Source organism: Lupinus angustifolius, chromosome LG08, assembly GCF_001865875.1.
Source record: "Lupinus angustifolius cultivar Tanjil chromosome LG08, LupAngTanjil_v1.0, whole genome shotgun sequence".
NCBI classification, from domain to species: Eukaryota; Viridiplantae; Streptophyta; class Magnoliopsida; order Fabales; family Fabaceae; genus Lupinus; species Lupinus angustifolius.
In genome coordinates this window covers 12,851,371-12,869,586 of record NC_032016.1, presented here as the reverse complement: position 1 = coordinate 12,869,586, position 18,216 = coordinate 12,851,371, and the positions used below count along the sequence as shown (strand labels likewise).

The window sequence follows — 18,216 nt, the reverse complement described above, 5'->3', positions numbered from 1 at the left end:
TGCCTTGTATGCTTTAAAATGAAAACATGTTGAATGCTAAATATTCCTTGCATGATCCATGATTCTGTGTATTAAAGCTTTATGTATATATGTGATTATTTAAAAATGAATTAGTAAAAAGTTTGAAATCCTTGCATGCTTTTAAAAACATCCAAAACGCTGTATCTGATGCATTTAATCGATTAAAACCATTAGTTAATCGATTACCTGGGTGAATTTTTTAAAAACCTGATATTTTTAACTCAAGTTAATCGATTAAGCCAAGTTGTTAATCGATTAACGACATCAGTATATCAGAAACAAAAGTGTTTCTACGCATTTTTCAAAACCCCATTCATCCCATTTTCTCTCAAATCTCAGAGGAACAAGTCCAACATCATCCCTAAGCTCTAACCTAGCCCAAACCGAATCACCCCACTCCATTTCCACTCCACAAATCGGCTTCTCCATCTCCAATTTCCAAGAAATTCGTTTTCCCCAAATTGATAGCCCTACCTTAGGTTTCTCTAAATCCCTCCATTAAACCTTCATCACAATTCGGCTTCAATATCAATGGAGAGAGGACGTGCTAAAAGAGTAAAGATAACCGCTCAACGTCCACCACGTGTGCAAAAATCCGTGCCATCTCAACAAGCAAGGCAGGACTGTGGGGACCCGTATTATTCGCTGATTCTACAAGAAACCCGGTTGCTCAAATTTTAGGGGAGGAAACCCACATACATAAGGTTTGCAAATCTGACTTGTTTAGTGGAACAGAATTTCGACTTTCCGTATGGTTTGCAAGCACAAGGGGTTGTCCCCTTCTTGGAATTGAAAGGTAATATCTACCCTGCTCTAGTTAGGGAATATTATGCGAACTTTAGATATAAGGATGGAAAGTATTGGTCAATGATTCCTGGGAAACTGTTTGAGCTGAATGAGGACATTTTTATGAACGTGGGTGGTTTATCATGTAATGGTGCTAGCTTAATTGACCTTGGGCAAACAACAACTCTTTTGATGTTGCTGAAATATATAAATCTTGTTTGCATAGACCCCAGTTGCATATTCAGGGTAAATTAACCAAAGTTGGGTCGCTGTCCGTAGAGAATAGGCTCCTACATTATCCGATTGCCTATATTCTGATTCAGAGGAACACAAATCATGCACAACCTACAGTGAATGATTTGAGGTTCATGTTTGCTGTAAAGGAGAACATAATGATCAACTGGCCTGAAGAGATTCTGAAGGTCATGTACAGTGTCTCCACTTTACAATAAAGGTTGCTTCCTTATAGTATCTCCATTTCACAAATTATTGATTATTTGCATATTGATGTCTCAGATACTATAGTTTTGGATTGTTCTGACAATGACCATTTGATTGGTGAGAGTCTGATTCATAAGAAGGTATATATAAGTACGACAACACATGACAATATCAAGAGGACTTTAACACTGTGAATCTTGACCCCTCCAGTGAGGATGACGAAGATGATGCTCAAGAGCCATATGCTGCTACTCAGGGGGAGTCTTCTGGTCATGCATCACAAGAACCCGTTTTTGGACAAGCTTACCTGGATGCTATGGAACAACATTTCAACAATAGGATGGATCTTCACTTTCAGTCTCTGAAGGACTCATATCATACGGATCTGGAGAATTTTGAGGAACGCCAGAATGCTTATATTGATAACCATTGCCAATCCTTGAGGAACTTCGTTCAGACAACTGCTGATTCACAAAACAGAAGGTTGCGTGCTGAGTTCAACAAGCTGAGTACCCTCATCAAGGGTGGTGGTAGCTCGATGATTCCTGATAACGAAAATCCTCCATCTCATCCCTAGTTAGGAGGCCTTAGAGCTTTAGGTTTATCCTTCCTACTTTATGGACCTTGTTGTTCCTTGTTACCCTATTGAGAACCTATCTTTTATTTCATGCTTTTGCTTTTATATGGATTGTAATAACTCCTATCTTCTGCTGAATTACTGCTTCGAAATTTGACAATGCTTTAAATGATTTCAAATTATCTTTATCATGCTTGAATGGTAATTATGTTGCAAATAGTATACTCCTATGTTTAATGGATCTTGATCATGTTTGGTGTATGTATCAATATTGAATGCTTATGCCCGCTGCTAACTGCACAAATATATCAAATGCTTAATCATTTCATGCTTAATTTGAGTAAACATACCCTTACATGCCATTAAATATGTTCTGTTGATGTTTGATGTTCATTTAATCTATTAAGTCTTGCTGTTAATCGATTAAATGTTGTGTAAATGTGCATTTGTTCAAGCTTCTTACACCTGGTTGATTGATTAATCGCCCAAAATTAATTAGTTAATTACAGTCTGTCATAACTCTAATAACTCTTCTGACTTTTGATTAGAATTAAATATTTGTATCTTTTTGATAATGTCAAAAGAGGATAAAGGTTGTTTGTTGTGTTAAATGTATTTGCAGATTGTAATAGCTTCTGCAGGTTGTTGTATATAGCTTCCGTAATATACTTGTTGTATGTAATTGCTTACCTAAGGGGGAGCAAAGGCGCTTCAACTTTGAAACTTTGAATAACAACCATTATGCAAACTCATCATCAAGCTAATTCATCAAACTACTTTGATGTGGTATTTGTCATCATCAAAAAGGGGAGATTGAAAGTGCAAAGTGTCAAGGATAGCACTAGCAATGTTTTGCCTATGTTTTGATGAAGACAATGTTCTATTAAAGCTTGAAGATGGCTCAACAATCAAAGTGCCTAAAGCTCATTGGTCATATCTAGACTAGAATATAAATATAGTCATTATTTTAAGTAAGTTTGGGATGTGTGCCTTAGTAAGTGAGTAGAGGTGAGGTGAACTTAGGTGCAAGTCTCTCAAGTCATTATAATTGTCATATCACATCCATGAGACATATCATCTAGTTAATTGTATGTTCATGCATTAATCATACATGTTATATGTGCATATTAGGCATAATATAATAACTAAAACATGTATAGGAGTTAAGTATAACATATGAGAAGTTTACCTTTTGAACCACGTGTTTTAATAGGCTGGTTAATTGATTAACGTGGTGACTTAATTGATTAACTCAACTGTTTTTTGTTATATTAGTGTTTCTGTTACAACTGGTTTCTATTTCAATTATGTTGCACTGGTTAATCAATTAACGGGTTACCTTAATCGATTAACAGATCTGTTTTGTGTTATAACTGTTTTTCATATGCTTAGTCTCATCTTTATCTTGCCCACATGTTCATGCATTATTAGTAAAGATTCTTAGAGCGATATATTGATTATTGTTTTTGATTAACTCACATGTATTTGATGACTTGAGTGAATTGTGAGTGGGTTAGTCTTAAGGTCTTTCATTGTAATATTTCAAGCATTATTGTGTTATAATACATTGCTGTTGTAATATGTTTTTGTATGTATTGGGTTATCTCTTAGTGTCTTACCACCACAAAGATATGGATTCTTCACCAAGACTAGGAGGTCTTGATTTGAGAACAAGAATCTTGGCTGTGGCTGTTTCGTGAGAAAGGTTTTCTCAGGTGATAGGTAGATTCAAACCAAGGGATAAGTGTTCTAGATTTCAAGAAAGAAGCGTCTTATGTTTTGTAAATTGAATTGGTGTATGTGATTATAGTTGTATTCAATATTGTGAAGAAAAAAATCTCCCAAGATCAGAAGGGGAGACCTAGATGTAGTTTGCACTGGACCGCAAAAGAATCAGGATAAAAATCCATCTTTGCACGCTGTTCTCTCCTTAAATCTTCTTTACATTTCTTGCTGTTTTAATACGAGTTAATAACTGACATTTTGCATAATTGTACACTGCCATATACTTTTTAATATTGCTTAAACATATATGCTTTATCTCTGCTCATTTGATTTAAATAAATGCAATTTGTTGCTCTAATCATTCTGTTCTGTGTGTTAATCGATTAACTGAGTTGTTTCCAGAACTAGGTTTTGATGCGAGAAGCGGTAATTGATAACCGCTATACCTATTCAACCCAATTCTAGGTGTTCCTAGGCCACTGATACCTAACAATGACGATGTACTTTATGCTCTTAAATAATATTGATAAGACTTTGTCTAAAATGTGTATATATTATATTTAATCAGGTCTATGGTCAAGTTCAGATTTAAAAGCTGACCCAATCTATATTGAGGATCAAATTAGATTCAGGTTAAGGGGCAAATCTGAGTTCATAAAAATAACCTAACCAATATTTAGGGTCGATAATGGAAGTCTTAACTCATTCCCACATCAGCCATGCTCACCCTAAATAAGGGAGAGAGAGAGGCAAAAGGTTAGGGATGAGAGAGTGATTTTTTTTTTAAAATGAAGTTAATTTTTTTAAAATCATTATTTCGTTTTAGGTGAAACTGTAAATTGTAAAGTGCAGTACTTCACTGCACACATTCATTCCCGTTTCGTCATTTCGCATCTCCCTCGTTCTTCCCGATCTACTTCTCCGACGTCGTTTTCACTACCGAATCGATTCCCTTGATTTCGATCTCACACAATTCTTCACTTCTCTTCTTCACCGCGTTAGGGTTTTCCATTTTCTCTCCTCTCTCATTTTCTTACCATAAAAAAAATGAAGTCTTCACTGAACAAGTTGAAGAGAATCGCACTTCACAAGAGTGTTGGGAAGGATAAAAGGGATTTTCATCACTCAGTAAAGTTGGATGAGCTAGTTCATGCTTCTAAGGTAATTTATGTTACAAATTTAGCAAATATAGACACAGTTGTGAGACTAACCCTTAGATCGAGAGTGATGACTCATCCCTGACACGTGGGGTCACATTATTGTTTTTATTGGGACCGACCATTGTTTCGTTTTATTCAAGGGTGATCCAGTGCACGAGGCTCTTACTCGTGAGAACTGAGGAGGGTGGATGTACACAATCTTTAGAACCAGCTCGTGCACTCGACAATAATGTTAATGTGTCTCAGTGCAGGAGGCTCTTACTCGTGGAATCTGGGGAGAGCAAATGTATACAACCTTTAGAACCATTGACCTCCAAGACATGTGCACTAGGCTCTTAGTCATGGAATTTGGGGAGGACAAATGTATACAACCTTTATAACTAGTGGCATCTAAGACATTAAGAAGGCAATAATGTTAATGTTGCGTCGAGGCTCACCCTATGGGTTTTATCCGATATGATTGAATGACTATTTTAGTTTATTAGAGAATGACATTGTTATATTCATTTAAGTGGTTTCCTTCCGTGGTAGTTAAATCATTCTTGGTGAAATAAATGTATGTTTTTATTGATAATTTTCAACTTTTTTTTGCATATAGATAAATACTATGAATGAATCACTGAGTTGTCAACATTGTTGTTAGTAATCAGAGTAATATTTCGGTTGGTAATGTGTTTTAGGTGTGGCACTTGTTCCTCTGAGTGGTTTTATTATACTCTTAATGAAATCATAGTCATAGTTACAAAAAAAGAAGAATTAGTGGTCGTAATGGAAAGTTTGTGAATATTGTTCATTTTCGTGTCCGATCTAGCTGACCCCACCTAGTGGGATAAATACTGGACTGTTGTTGTTTCGTGTCTGATCTCCCATCTCTAGCTTATTAATTCTAACACATTAGGGCTTCCTTTTCCACTCGGCAGGATATGCAAGAGATGAGAAATTGTTATGATAGCTTGCTTTCTGCGGCTGCTGCAACAGAAAACAGCGCTTACGGTAAACTTTATTCTGAGATGCAGTTGATAGGGTCATATTGTTTTCTTTTTTCTCCATGTACTTACTAGTTATTTTAGTATACATCAACAACTGTTGTCACCTGAATTAACATGCCTTAAACGGGCAAGTGACTGGTGGTATTAGAAGCAGTATAATTCAGGTGGTACTAGTATACTGTAATGCTAGTAGTGTGAGAAATTTGGAGCCAGTTGTACATTTTTTCTTTATATATCTATTTATTTATTCTACTTGGTCTGAAGGCAGTTCCTCCTAAATTTGGGAACATGATGTACCTTTCCCCTTGGCATGGTACATTTTATGTACAGCCTTCTGTACTTTAAAAAACGTTTATAATTGTCATTCATGTTTAAATATTCATATAGTTAAAAGGGCAACAACTTGTTGATAATGTACAGTTGCCTTGTGCATGCATTATTGTGAAATTATGTGATGTGGCTGTCATTTTAACATAGTGAGTTAGCAGCATAGAGGTACTGGAAAATATTAAAATTGAACTAATATTTTTGTTTGCACCTCTAGAGTCTAGAGTACATTTTCTGTACTGATCATTCGACAAACCTTTTATATTGTTGAAGTTGTCTTTCATATCAGTTTTGTAGTTGAGATTATCCAATTATTGAAGCTTCAATAATACATGTGTTCCAGAATTCTCTGAGTCGCTGCGGGAGATGGGTGCATGTCTACTGGAAAAAACTGCATTAAATGATGATGACGAAAGCGGTGAGTGGGTAGACATTTCTTCAATGCCCTATCCAATTGATTTGCCCCTCATACTAGTTTATTTGAATCACATATAGTTGGTCCTTCAGTTTTTATGAACTATATGCAGGTAAAATTTTGGGGATGCTTGGAAGAGTGCAGCTTGAAATTCAAAAACTTGTTGATAGCTATGTGAGTCTTTGTTTGGGTGCAACATTTTTATTGCTTTTCTTTTCTTTTCTTTTCTTTTCTTTTCTTTTCTTTTAGCATAGTACATTTACAAGCAAGCTTATGACGAGTCTCTCCTCTCTGTTTCACAGCGTTCCCACATAGTGGTGACAATAACAAACCCATCAGAGTCTCTTCTCAATGAACTGCGGACAGTTGAGGTTCGTTTATGTACCTTTGTTTTTGTTAGTTTTATCTTCTGCTTTTTCCATGAAGCAGTTTGTTCATGTTAGCAATTGTGCTCTGATCTTAATGCATTTATTTGTCCTCATTGTTTTCTCTCATTTAGGTCATTACACAATTATTGCTACTACCTTTTATTAGGAAAGAATTATTCCCAGTCTATGTGGTTTTCGATCATCTTAGTCTCAGAACAAAATTAAAGCTAGTAAAAACGAGAATGTATTACGACTTACATTAATGCATGCCATACATAGTGCTGGTCGATCCCCACAACTATTAAAGGAGTATTTTACGAGATTCAGGGGATCTGAGACCAAGAGTAGCATCAGATACATTCTGACTTCATCTAACTAATTGCCTATGTGGTAGGGCCAAGGGAGTCTGATTCAGGTGAATGAATTCATTTATTTCAAGGGGGATATAATGAGGAGAGAATGAAAGGCATAGAAAGTGTGAATAGGGTTTAAATGAGAGAATCAGGCACTTCAAATTTGCCTTTGCTATCTATATTTTTTTATTATTATTGTTCGATTCATCTATCTTACACATTTTAGCCCCACTGTCACCAGTATTTCTCTGATCTAAGTATGGTACAGGAGATATAATTTAGTTTTTTCTATCTTTTCTGTTGACATTGTATGTGTAGATAGGAAGGAGGAGAAGGGAGAATAGAGACTCTGAATAATAGAACAATATTTTATATGGTGCATAATGATATGACACCAAAGACACATCCATTCGTTCAATTTTTATATTAATCTCCTAGTACCAATTATAATTATTAATTATGAGGAGACAAATTAGGAAACACAATGCACAAGCCCATCTTTACCATGTGTTAAATTCAACTTTTACTCAGAAGGATATGGTTGGCAAGGATTGAACTCTAGATCACTTGGCTATAGAAGCTCTGTTATGTCATGAATTACCTCTCCCAAAATCTTGAAGCCTTAAACTGTTAGGTGATGGCACATGAATGGTTTTATTTCTAACCTTTTTTTAAGCAAAACCAATACAAGTGTGTATTTGATTTAATTACAAATGTCTGTAAAAGTTCTATTTGCTATTTTGCGGGGCAATCCACATCGATGTAATGAAAGTGATGGACCTACGACAATGACTGAACGCCCCGAATAATCAACCTGTTTGCCAAATAGAGTCTCACGAAATCGACCCTCTTTGCCCTCAATTAAATCTGAATAGACAACAAAAATCAAACAAAATGCAGAATCTGAAACAAAAAGAAGAAACACTATTCACCAAAAGTCAGATAATTTCCTGTGAACTTGCAAAGCTTAAAAACAAAGAAAAGCCTACCCCAATGCCTGAAATAATGATAACTAATACCTAACTCCCAAAACATAATTGTCAATCACATTTAGATCGTGGATCAACATAATTAGTAAACATAAGTATCATATTGTAGTTCCATTTTTATTGGATAGGTAGAAGGATTGGTTAGGAAATGAAAGCCATGATATGTCTTTCTTTGGATTTTAGTATCTATCTTGCATGAAAGTATTGGTAGAACAGTAAGTTGTTGGCTTCATGCAGTTGTATTTAATTAAGTGGAGAACATGTTGGTGCATGATGAAGGGACTCAACAGTTGCAGTGGTGGTCGAGATTTAATCAAAACTGAGCAAGGTGTTGGAAGAAAATTTCGAAATTCAACTCAGGGGAAAGAAGAATGTCCATTAGTATGGGCACTTTACCCTTTTAAGATACTAGTATCTACAAAAATATCATGATACATTTAACTTGGTTCAAGAAGGTAACAGATCTGAATATGGCACTTCTAACTAAAAAATAAACTGCAAAAAACTTGATATTTTATCCTCTCAAATTTTGGGGTTGGCTTTCCCAACATTATTATTTGAGTCGTACAAATTCTAGTCTTAGGCATAAAAATTTCATCCTCTTGATGCATTTTGGTACCATAAAGGTCTGTCCTTGCCTAGGAGTGATTGTCAATTTGTGAATGTAATGTGCTTGCTTGTATATTTTTGGCATATGTGTTGTTCCTACTTCTTCTCAATGTTCTTTTGTTTCTTATGCAGGATATGAAGCGACAATGTGATGAAAAAAGGTCTATACTTTTCCAAGTGCTGTTTTTCTTCACTTGTCAATGTTTCTTTTCCTGAATCTTGTGTATTGTCCTCAGAGACGTTTATGAATACATGATTGCCCAACATAAAGAAAAAGGAAGATCAAAAAGTGGCAAAGGTGAAAGTTTCACTTCTCAGCAGTTGCAGGCAGCTCATGATGAATATGAAGACGAAGCAACCCTTTGTGCTTTTCGGTTAAAATCTCTGAAGCAAGGACAGTCACGTAGTCTTCTAACACAAGCTGCTCGTCACCATGCAGCTCAGGTTTTCTTTAAACCAGCCATATTTCATGTCCAAATCTTCACTTATTTTTACAGTGGAATGTTGATGACTCTTCTTCCTCTTGTTCTGCTTCGAATATAGTTGAATTTCTTCAGGAAGGGACTTAAATCACTTGAGGCTGTTGAGCCACATGTTAGGTTGGTTACGGAACAGCATCATATTGATTACCAATTCAGTGGCCTTGAAGATGATGTCAAAGATGGTACTAATGATGGTGAGAATAACTCTGAGGGCAACGATGATGGTGAGTTGAGTTCTGACTATAAATCAAAAAAGCTGGTGCTTGATGTTGTTTCCACATCACAAAATTCAACAGAGGTAGGGGATTTGATGTGTACCAAAAGTTCAGAAGTTCTTTGGGATATTGACGTTGTTTATGCATATTGTTTTATTGTCTAGCTTCCTTATCAGCATAGGTATGTCATTGTTGTTATTTTACACGAGTTTGCATCTATAAGTTGCTCCAAGCATAGAAACAAATGGAGGATATATATATATGGAAAGAGAATCATAGTAATTTGTAGCGAATTATTTGTTAAGACTAATAAATAAACTTAACACAAGTAGAAAAAGAAGTAATAATAACTTGATGGGGGACACTAACATTATACCCACAATAATTGATTATACCATTGCTATCCACAATGGAAAAGAACATTATTAATTCATATTAGGATAATTGAGTGGAGATTGAGATAAGAAATGAATACCAGTGAAAAACAATATAGTTTTATGCCTGGGAGGTTGACTATGGAGGCAATATACTTGTTACAATGATTGATAGAGAGATACCGAAGGAATCAAAGGAATTTGCACATGGTTTTCATTGACTTGAAGAAGGCGCATGATTAGGTGCCTAGAGAGATTTTGTGAAAAGCTCTAGAGAAGAAAGATGTTCGAATGGCTTACGTTCGAGCGATCAATGATATGTATGATGAGGTCACGACTAATATGAGGTCATAATACGGGGTCTCAAAAGATTTTCTTATTTCTATAGTACTACGCCAAGGGTCAACATTGAGCCCCTTCTTGTTTACATTGGTCTTGGATGTGCTTACTGAGCATATCCAAGAACCAGTGCCACGATGTATCTTTTTTGCAGTTGATATTGTCTTAACGGGAGACTCGAGAAAAGAATTCCTTACTGAAGAGGTAAAGATTGAAATGTGGGGACAAGTTTTAGAAACACATGAGTTTCATATAAGATAGAGTATATGGAGTGTAAGTTTAGTAATATGCCGACAAACCTTACTGAAGAGGTAAAGATTGTGAATTGATCATACCCTAAGTCACTAGTTTTAGGTATCTTGGATCAATCATATAAGACGAAAGTGATATTGATGGAGATGCGAATCTTAGGATTCAAACGTGTTGTATGAAATGACAAAATGCTTCAAGTGTCATATTTGATAAAAAGGTACCACTCAAGCTTAATATAAAGTTTTACTACACGACTATAAGACCTGTAATATTATATGAGACTTAATGTTGGACGGTAAATTATCAACAAAAGAATAGACTCCATGTAGCAGAGATGAAAATGTTGTGTTGGATGAGTTGACATATTAGATAAGGTAGGATTAAAAACGAATGTAATAGGGAGAAAATTGAAGTAACTCCTATTATAGAAAAGAAGGTAGAATTGCGCCTTAGGTGATTTGGACATGTTGGAGGAGAGTCCAATTCCTAGAAGAAGAGAGAGACCAAGAAAAAACATGTGTTAAACGATTAATAAAGACTTACGGATCATGTTTTGTTAATGAATGTGATTTATGATATAACATTATTATTATCATTCGATCCATATAGCCAATGCCACCTAATTTGATAAAGGTTTGATTGTTGTTGTATTATCATAATAATTAGTCATTTATTATCAGGTTGAAGAATCAAGTCATTCAAATGTTCGAGCTTTTATCACAGAAGCTGCAGAGGTGTGCTACTTATTACTGTCCTTAATTTATTAAGTCAGTATTTGTTATTTTATATTTAAATCAAACGTACAGAAAAACCCAAGCAAATAAGAGCTCAATCTGCTCTATAATAGAATACATTGATTCAAAATTATTATAATTCTAAAGAGAATAAAATATCTCCTCATTGCAGAAGAAACTTATATACTTAAATTCACTCACTGTTTGACATGTGTCTTATTTCCCTTTTCTGTAGAAGCTTTTATTTTAAAATATATTGTAAAAAGAAAAAAATAAGACAAATGTCAAACAATGAGTGAATTTAAGGAGATAAGTTATCTCCTGATATGAGGAGACACTTTATTCTCAATTCTAAATATTTTATGTAAAAAATATCACTCGGTGAGTTTCCGAAACAAAAGGGAAGTTTTGAGGGCACCTAGTGCTTCAGATATAAGACGGGATCATTTGTTGAGCTGGGAGGTGTATTGTCATCCTAAGAATGTAAGGAATGGGTCTGTGTAATTTATAGTCTAAGAACATTGCTTTAGCTGGTTACTGGTTAATGGCCTTGGTATTTTCCTTTGAAACCTCACTCTCTCTAGCATAGATAATCCATAGTAAGTATGGCTAATGTTCAAATGGGTGGGGTGCTGACAATGCCACCCGAGTCTCATTTTAATCATTGAACATTTATCTCTCATGGTTTGTGTTCCTTTTAGTTGTTACTTTCCACAACTTTTAGAAGTCCCTCGATCATCCCAGGGCATTTTCATGTATTTTTTTAAATTACTCACCCTTTTTTCTTCTTGGTAAACCCTTGTCGAAATCCTAAGCTCTCTCTAGGGCTGTCTTTAATTTTGACTGGAACTTAACAAAATTAGTCCTGATGACATTTTGTACGTTCATAGGCCACTAAATCTCTTTCTCCTATTATGTGTATAATCTGCGGAACTTGCTCAAAATATGTTCCTCATCTGTTCTCACTTTCAGAATGTGTAAAAATACTGTAGAAGCAGATAATGATGCATAATATGTTAAAATTATACTGTTTAGATGGATGAGGAGGAAAGAGAGAATCTATACTCTGAATAGCTGGATAGAGTAAAATGTCATATTGGTCCTGCCAACCAAGATGGTCCTTCAAAGAAAATGGGCACCAAATAAGTCCCTAAAAGATAAAATGGCCACCGTGTAGTGTAAATTCTAGTCCTTGAAAAATTCACATGATTACTAAATGAGTTCCTAGAAGGATCGACATGGTGGCCATTTTAATCTTCAGACTAAGTATCTCCTCATACCTGGAGACAACTCATCTTCTCATACTAGGAGACAACTTATCCCCAAAATTCACAAAATTGACACCTGTCCTTTTTATTTTTTTCTTCTAAAACTTGGAAAAACTTAGCTATGTTTTGTAATCAACTTGGAAAAACTGCTCTACAACCCATGAACCTTAAATATGGAACAATGCTCTCTGTCAAGCACCAATGCTATGAAATCAACTATTAAACTCAAGAAACATAAAGTTAATCAGATGATCCTATTTACCAATTCCCCAAATAAATGAAAGTTGGAAGTTGTGAGGAAGGTTATGTTAAAATGGTGGTTGCACAAGACCCCAAGGTTGCAATTGTCTAAAAATAATGCAACATAATTATCCCTAAAGTACAATTCTCCGTCTACTGTTGTGTTCCCTAAATTTGGAACTCAGATTATCCTCCTCTCTTGCCCTGCTCTCTTTTCTGGAACCCTCTACTTTTAGCAAATCTCTCTTTTTTGGCAACCTTTTGGACTGTCTTTCCAATTCATGTGCATGTTATCATGTCCATTCCTCATTACTAGGCTTTTCCACCATTTGCCTCATTCGTTTGATTTCTGCCAACCTTTTTGGCAATTGGCAATCGACCCCACCACCAGCCATCTCCTGAAGTTTCAAGTGAATTTGATGTCCCACACACCTTGACATGCCACCTCTTTGATTTGCCACTCATCCTACGTGCCGTCCTTCAAGCTGTGTGTGAAGGCACGTCCAGCAACATCTCGAATTGCCTTTTGTGGCATTGTATTTTCCTTTATATCCCCAGCCAGATCTCTTGTCACCTTGTCCAGATGCGTACTAGGTTGCTGTGTGCCTTTGTGTTCAAAGTCTTTCAGGTGTATACAGTGACCCATGGCTATTTCACCCTGTTTCTGGGCACCTCCATTGTTAGTTTGCTTTGCCACCTTCATGTTGCAGTTTAGCTTCTCACGTGGCAGTTTATATCAGATACTTCGGCCGTCTTTGTCCCAAATGCACTGACCTCCTATGTCCATGTGAAATGCTCTGGCCCTGGCTCTTTGTCCTAGATGTTCTGGTCTTGGATCTACCAAAGATGCTTTGGCCCCAACTCTTCATTGTAGATGCTCTGGCTTCAACTGTTTGTCCTAGATATTCTGGCCCTAGCTCTATATACCTGAAGCAGTTGCTAGCTAGCATCACACTGAACTTTGAGGCCTTATGTTTTCTAGTTCATTTTCTTTTAGTGTTTGGTTATACCAAGCACACACTTAGGAAACTTTAGCTTGAAGAGGAATATTAAAATATCTTGAAAATATCTCATAATATTGTTATTGTGTCTTGGAATATTTTAAAGTATTGTAGTTGACCTCAGGGGTTTATTTCTTATTTTTATTCCCAATTTGTTTCCTTATTTAGGACTAAGTCAAGAGCCTACTAGTAATATAAATAGGACTGCCAGACTTGTCATTTGTATCACAGCATCATGTCAAATCAAAATCACTCTCACTTTACTTTCAGTCTATATTCTCTCTTTTCCTTCTGCTCTACTTAAAACCCTCCAACTTAACAATAACATTACATAAATTATTCCGATCTATTATGCAGCATTATCTGTGTAAGATGTATTTTTATACTATTCTAACACTTAAAATGTTCTGCCACGGTTTCATTTCTGTATTCTTTTTGGGCAATTTCACTGCATGTGTTGGTATGTCCTATGTCCCTGTACCAGCTCTTGATTACTAGAATTCATGGTTTTGGTAGAAGCGAAGTGGCTAAGTCTTTGTGGCAATCTGCAATCATGCTACAGTTTGGTGCATTTGGTTTGAGCAGGACTGAAATATGTTTCGGAGGTTTCTGGGGCACATCACCTGATTTGCGATAAAATTAGGTGTATAATGCCCATTTGGTTTAAAGCACCTTTTTTTCTTTTATACTTGTAACTTATAAGGACTCCTTATCCTCCTTTCTCTTTTATATTTGTCCTTGTGTTAATACTTTTCTTATTTATTGAAAAGTAAGTAAATAAAATTCTCAACTGTCGGGATTAATGCTGAAGGTATCATTTAAGACCTAATGATGTCTATTTCAGTTATCATTGCTGTCTTGTTTGTTTAGTAGGTATCAATTGTAAAAGATTCTCTATTTTAACATTGGTGTTCTTCTCAAACTTGTGTTAATTTTTGTTGTGGCAGTCAAGCTTCGACAAGAATCTAGGAGATACTAGAGTCTCAAGTAGAGATCCTAGAGATAGAGTCAGCAGTTATTCAGCCCCAATAATTGCAGAAAAGAAATTTGACCCAGCTGAAAAAGCAAGGCAACTATTATCATCATCTTCAACAAAGCGTAGTGCTTATGTACTTCCGACACCTGTCGACATAAAAGAAACAAATAATTTGAAAAGAAGTGGCTCAGCCACCCGCACAACTGCAAATAGTTTTTCTCACAATTCGTGGCATTCCTCTCCTTTGGATGAGAAAAAGAATGAGAGAGATACTGTTGATGGTAAATTGTCAGAACACAGTATCCCTAAGGCTCAGTTTGTTGTCAAAGAAAGCAACAGTGATGCCACCTCAACCCAATTACCGCGCCCTCTGGCCGATGGAATATCACTTCCACAAGCTGATATTTCCAATGCTTCTGATCCTAAGAAAATGAAAAGACAAGCCTTTTCAGGACCATTAACTAGTAAACCGATGTCATTGAAATCTATTTTAGCTGGTGGTTCTGTAGGATCAATTGAAGTTCCACCATTAGCTTCTGGAGTTTGGACCCGTTTACCGATACCCCAGTCTTCATCCCCGAAAGCTTCTACTAGTGCTTCACCTCCCCATGTTTCTTCGCCTAGGGTAAGTGAGCTTCATGAACTTCCAAGACCCCCAGCCCCTGGTAGTCAGTCTTTCAAGTCAGTGAAATCTTCTCAGACAGGCCACTCTGCTCCATTGTTATTCAGAAATCCAGAGCGTCCTCCTACAAATAAATTTCCTTCAGTTGTATTAAGTGCAGCATCTCCACTTCCGACTCCTCCTTTAGTTGTCTCTCGGAGTTTTTCTATTCCCAGTAGCAATCAAAGAGCTATGGCATTACATGTTGCTAAGTTTTTGGATACTCCCCAAATCCCAGAAAGGATTGAAGAAGCTGCATCACCTCCACTAACAACTGCATCCCTCTCAGATATCAAGAGAGAATCGAGTATATCTGACCTGGCTTCTCACTCTAGTGAAATCCGAGGTAAGATACTATAGTTATTGTTGATGTTCTTATTATTGTTATTTTAGCATGTTATCGATCTTTGCATCATTTGGCAGAACTTTGTTTTGTTTAGTATGTTTACATGTTCATAGTGCTGGAATCAGTATATGAAACTAAGAACATTTTTGACAGTTCGTGTCTCTTATTCTGAAAAATATGGACATAAGTGCATGTTGTTATCAAGACCTCTGAAGGTTATCATCTACCCATGCAATTCAAACTTCAAAATTTATGGCAACAAAATATCTGCCCATTATGATTATTAGATGATAAATTCCATTCAAAACTTGTTGTGGGGGAATTGTTGACTGTCATTTTTATAACATTGTTTATTGAAGTAGGATTTATTTATCTTTCATGTATTTGTATTGAACATTGAAACATTATTTGAAAATACAATCCAAAATTATAAGTCAACTTCAGAGTAATATCAAGTACCCATCTAGTGCCATTGCCTTTATTCACTTCATGACATGATAAACATCAATCTCTTAATAGAGCCAGCCTATGAATATGTATATACAAGAGAGGCTCAGTGAATTACATTCCCACCATTGTAGGATTTAGGGACGGGTAGCTATACATAGTCTTATCTCTAACACCAGTAGTGTTAATCTTTTTTCCTCTTTTTCTTCGGCTGTTGCTTATTTCAAAATAGATATGTTCTTTATTACCGCTTTTTCTGTTCTTTCCATTAATCGTATTTAATCGAAATGAAGATTTCCTATTTTTTTCTCATCTTTACCAGTGATACCATGCTACCATAATTTGCAGTTTTCAGACCCTTTTCTTCTTGGTTATCATGTGTTATGGTTTTCCTTATTATCATCATGTTTTTGGAAACATGTCTGATTATGAGGGTTTTCAGTGGATGCAGGTGGGAGATAAATACAGAGGCTGGAACTTATGTAAATATGCTGTTTATGTATGATGGTTTAGATCCTCATATCCTAATCTGTATCTATTATTTTTCTTCTTTATTTTGACTAGTAATGATGGGAACTAAGAAATACATGATTGTTCTTTGTATTGTCTCATATATCTTCAGCTGACCAATATTGTTCACTTCCAGAAGGAAAGGAGCATTTTGTTCTTAAAATGTCAGCAGCTCAAGAATGATCCTAAGATTAGGAGCCATATAGTTTAAGCCTTTTGGTTTCTGAGATGTTCTTGCAATACAATTTCTTTATAAAAAAACTTCTGATCAATTTAGATAATAAGATTTAGCCTTAATTGGAAACTCTTCCTAGAAGGTGACCAATTTTGGTTAGGTCTATGTATGTTCTTGAAGTTTTGTTTTGTTTTGGTAAGGTTATGCAAGTTTTACTCAACCGAAAAAAAAGTTAGGCAGAAAAATGCATGAGAAACATATTTAGCACTAATAAAATTGCATGTTTTTATGTCAATATTGGGCACCATACTTTTAATTAGAGTAGTGGTGTACAAACTAGCCTCTAAAAAAAGCACACAACCCAAAATTTATTGTTTTATGTAAATGAATGACTATACCTCTATTTTAAATAGAAAATTTATGATGCTTTTTTATAATTTTTATATTAATTGAAGCAAGGTTTAATTAAGTTTGTCTATTTAATTAATAAGATGTTGGTTTAGTGGTGTAAGATTTCATTAAATTCCCCGAAAAATTGAAAGGTCAAAAGTTCGATTCTTGTGAATAACTATTGTTGGAACGGATAGTTATGCATTCCGAAAGAGATTAATTCTTTATGTAAAATAAGAGAAGATATATTTAGTAGTATCTAAAAAAAATGTTATTTCAAATTGATTGAAATAGAAAGTTAAATTTAATTTATTACCTTGGACCATGTTTTAGAATTTAAATCCACATTTCCTTGAAATTTATTATCTTTTACATAGAAGTTAGTTAGAATATCATTCCAAGTCCTCAGAATTGAATTTATTGAGTATGGAGGGATGACATGGCAACAAGTAGTCTGGCTTGAATCAAGTTAGAATTAATCTTGGATTGTCTAGGTGGAACTTGGAAAGAGATTCTGATGCTTAAATTAGTATTTATAGAGAGCATGAGAAGACTAGAGAGAGTAGACATATGATGGATAGATGATATTCTTGGGTAATGACCTCTATTTATAATGCTTAGGATGGTTTAACTTGTCTACTAATGTCAAGGGTGATGCCATGATCATATCTTATTAATCAATGGATCACACATGCCTTCTCCTAAGCTTAAGGTAACTCTTAGGAATCCGCATGGGGAGTCTTCCCTCATAAGTTAACTTGTAGGCTGAATCCCAGACCTTGATGACTAGAAAAAGGAAAAATATGGATCTTTGGGCAATGGTTTGGTCTTATATGTTCAAGTCATATTGTCTTGGTCGACTTGTTGGCTTATTGAGTTACCCATGTCGATCTAATATGAATTGGATTTATGAGGTGAAATAGTTGCTCCCAAATCTAGTTGTATGGTCGTAACTTGACATGTGATCAGATGTATGAGTTCTTAGCTTTGTTCTCTGATTGACTGAACTCTATCAAAAGAAAAGACGATCAATCAAATTGATTTTA

General features: G+C 35.5%; 1 protein-coding gene across 1 annotated transcript; it reads left to right on the top strand.

Annotated features, from left to right (window-relative positions):
- Positions 4,385-16,969, top strand: LOC109354807 (uncharacterized protein At2g33490-like). The gene is made up of 11 exons (XM_019597552.1): positions 4,385-4,711; positions 5,631-5,703; positions 6,370-6,444; positions 6,554-6,615; positions 6,744-6,812; positions 8,893-8,921; positions 8,997-9,204; positions 9,304-9,540; positions 11,103-11,156; positions 14,613-15,648; positions 16,538-16,969. Exons 1-11 carry the CDS (start codon positions 4,598-4,600, stop codon positions 16,555-16,557), a joined length of 1,977 nt encoding a protein of 658 aa, XP_019453097.1. The 5' UTR covers positions 4,385-4,597; the 3' UTR covers positions 16,558-16,969.

Bases quoted from the DNA above. Each gene is read 5' to 3' on its own strand.
- LOC109354807 (XM_019597552.1), top strand. From the start codon at position 4,598: ATGAAGTCTTCACTGAACAAGTTGAAGAGAATCGCACTTCACAAGAGT. The intron at 4,712-5,630 runs GTAATTTATGTT...TCCACTCGGCAG, and splicing joins AGCTAGTTCATGCTTCTAAG to GATATGCAAGAGATGAGAAA. The intron at 6,813-8,892 runs GTTCGTTTATGT...TTTCTTATGCAG, and splicing joins ATGAACTGCGGACAGTTGAG to GATATGAAGCGACAATGTGA.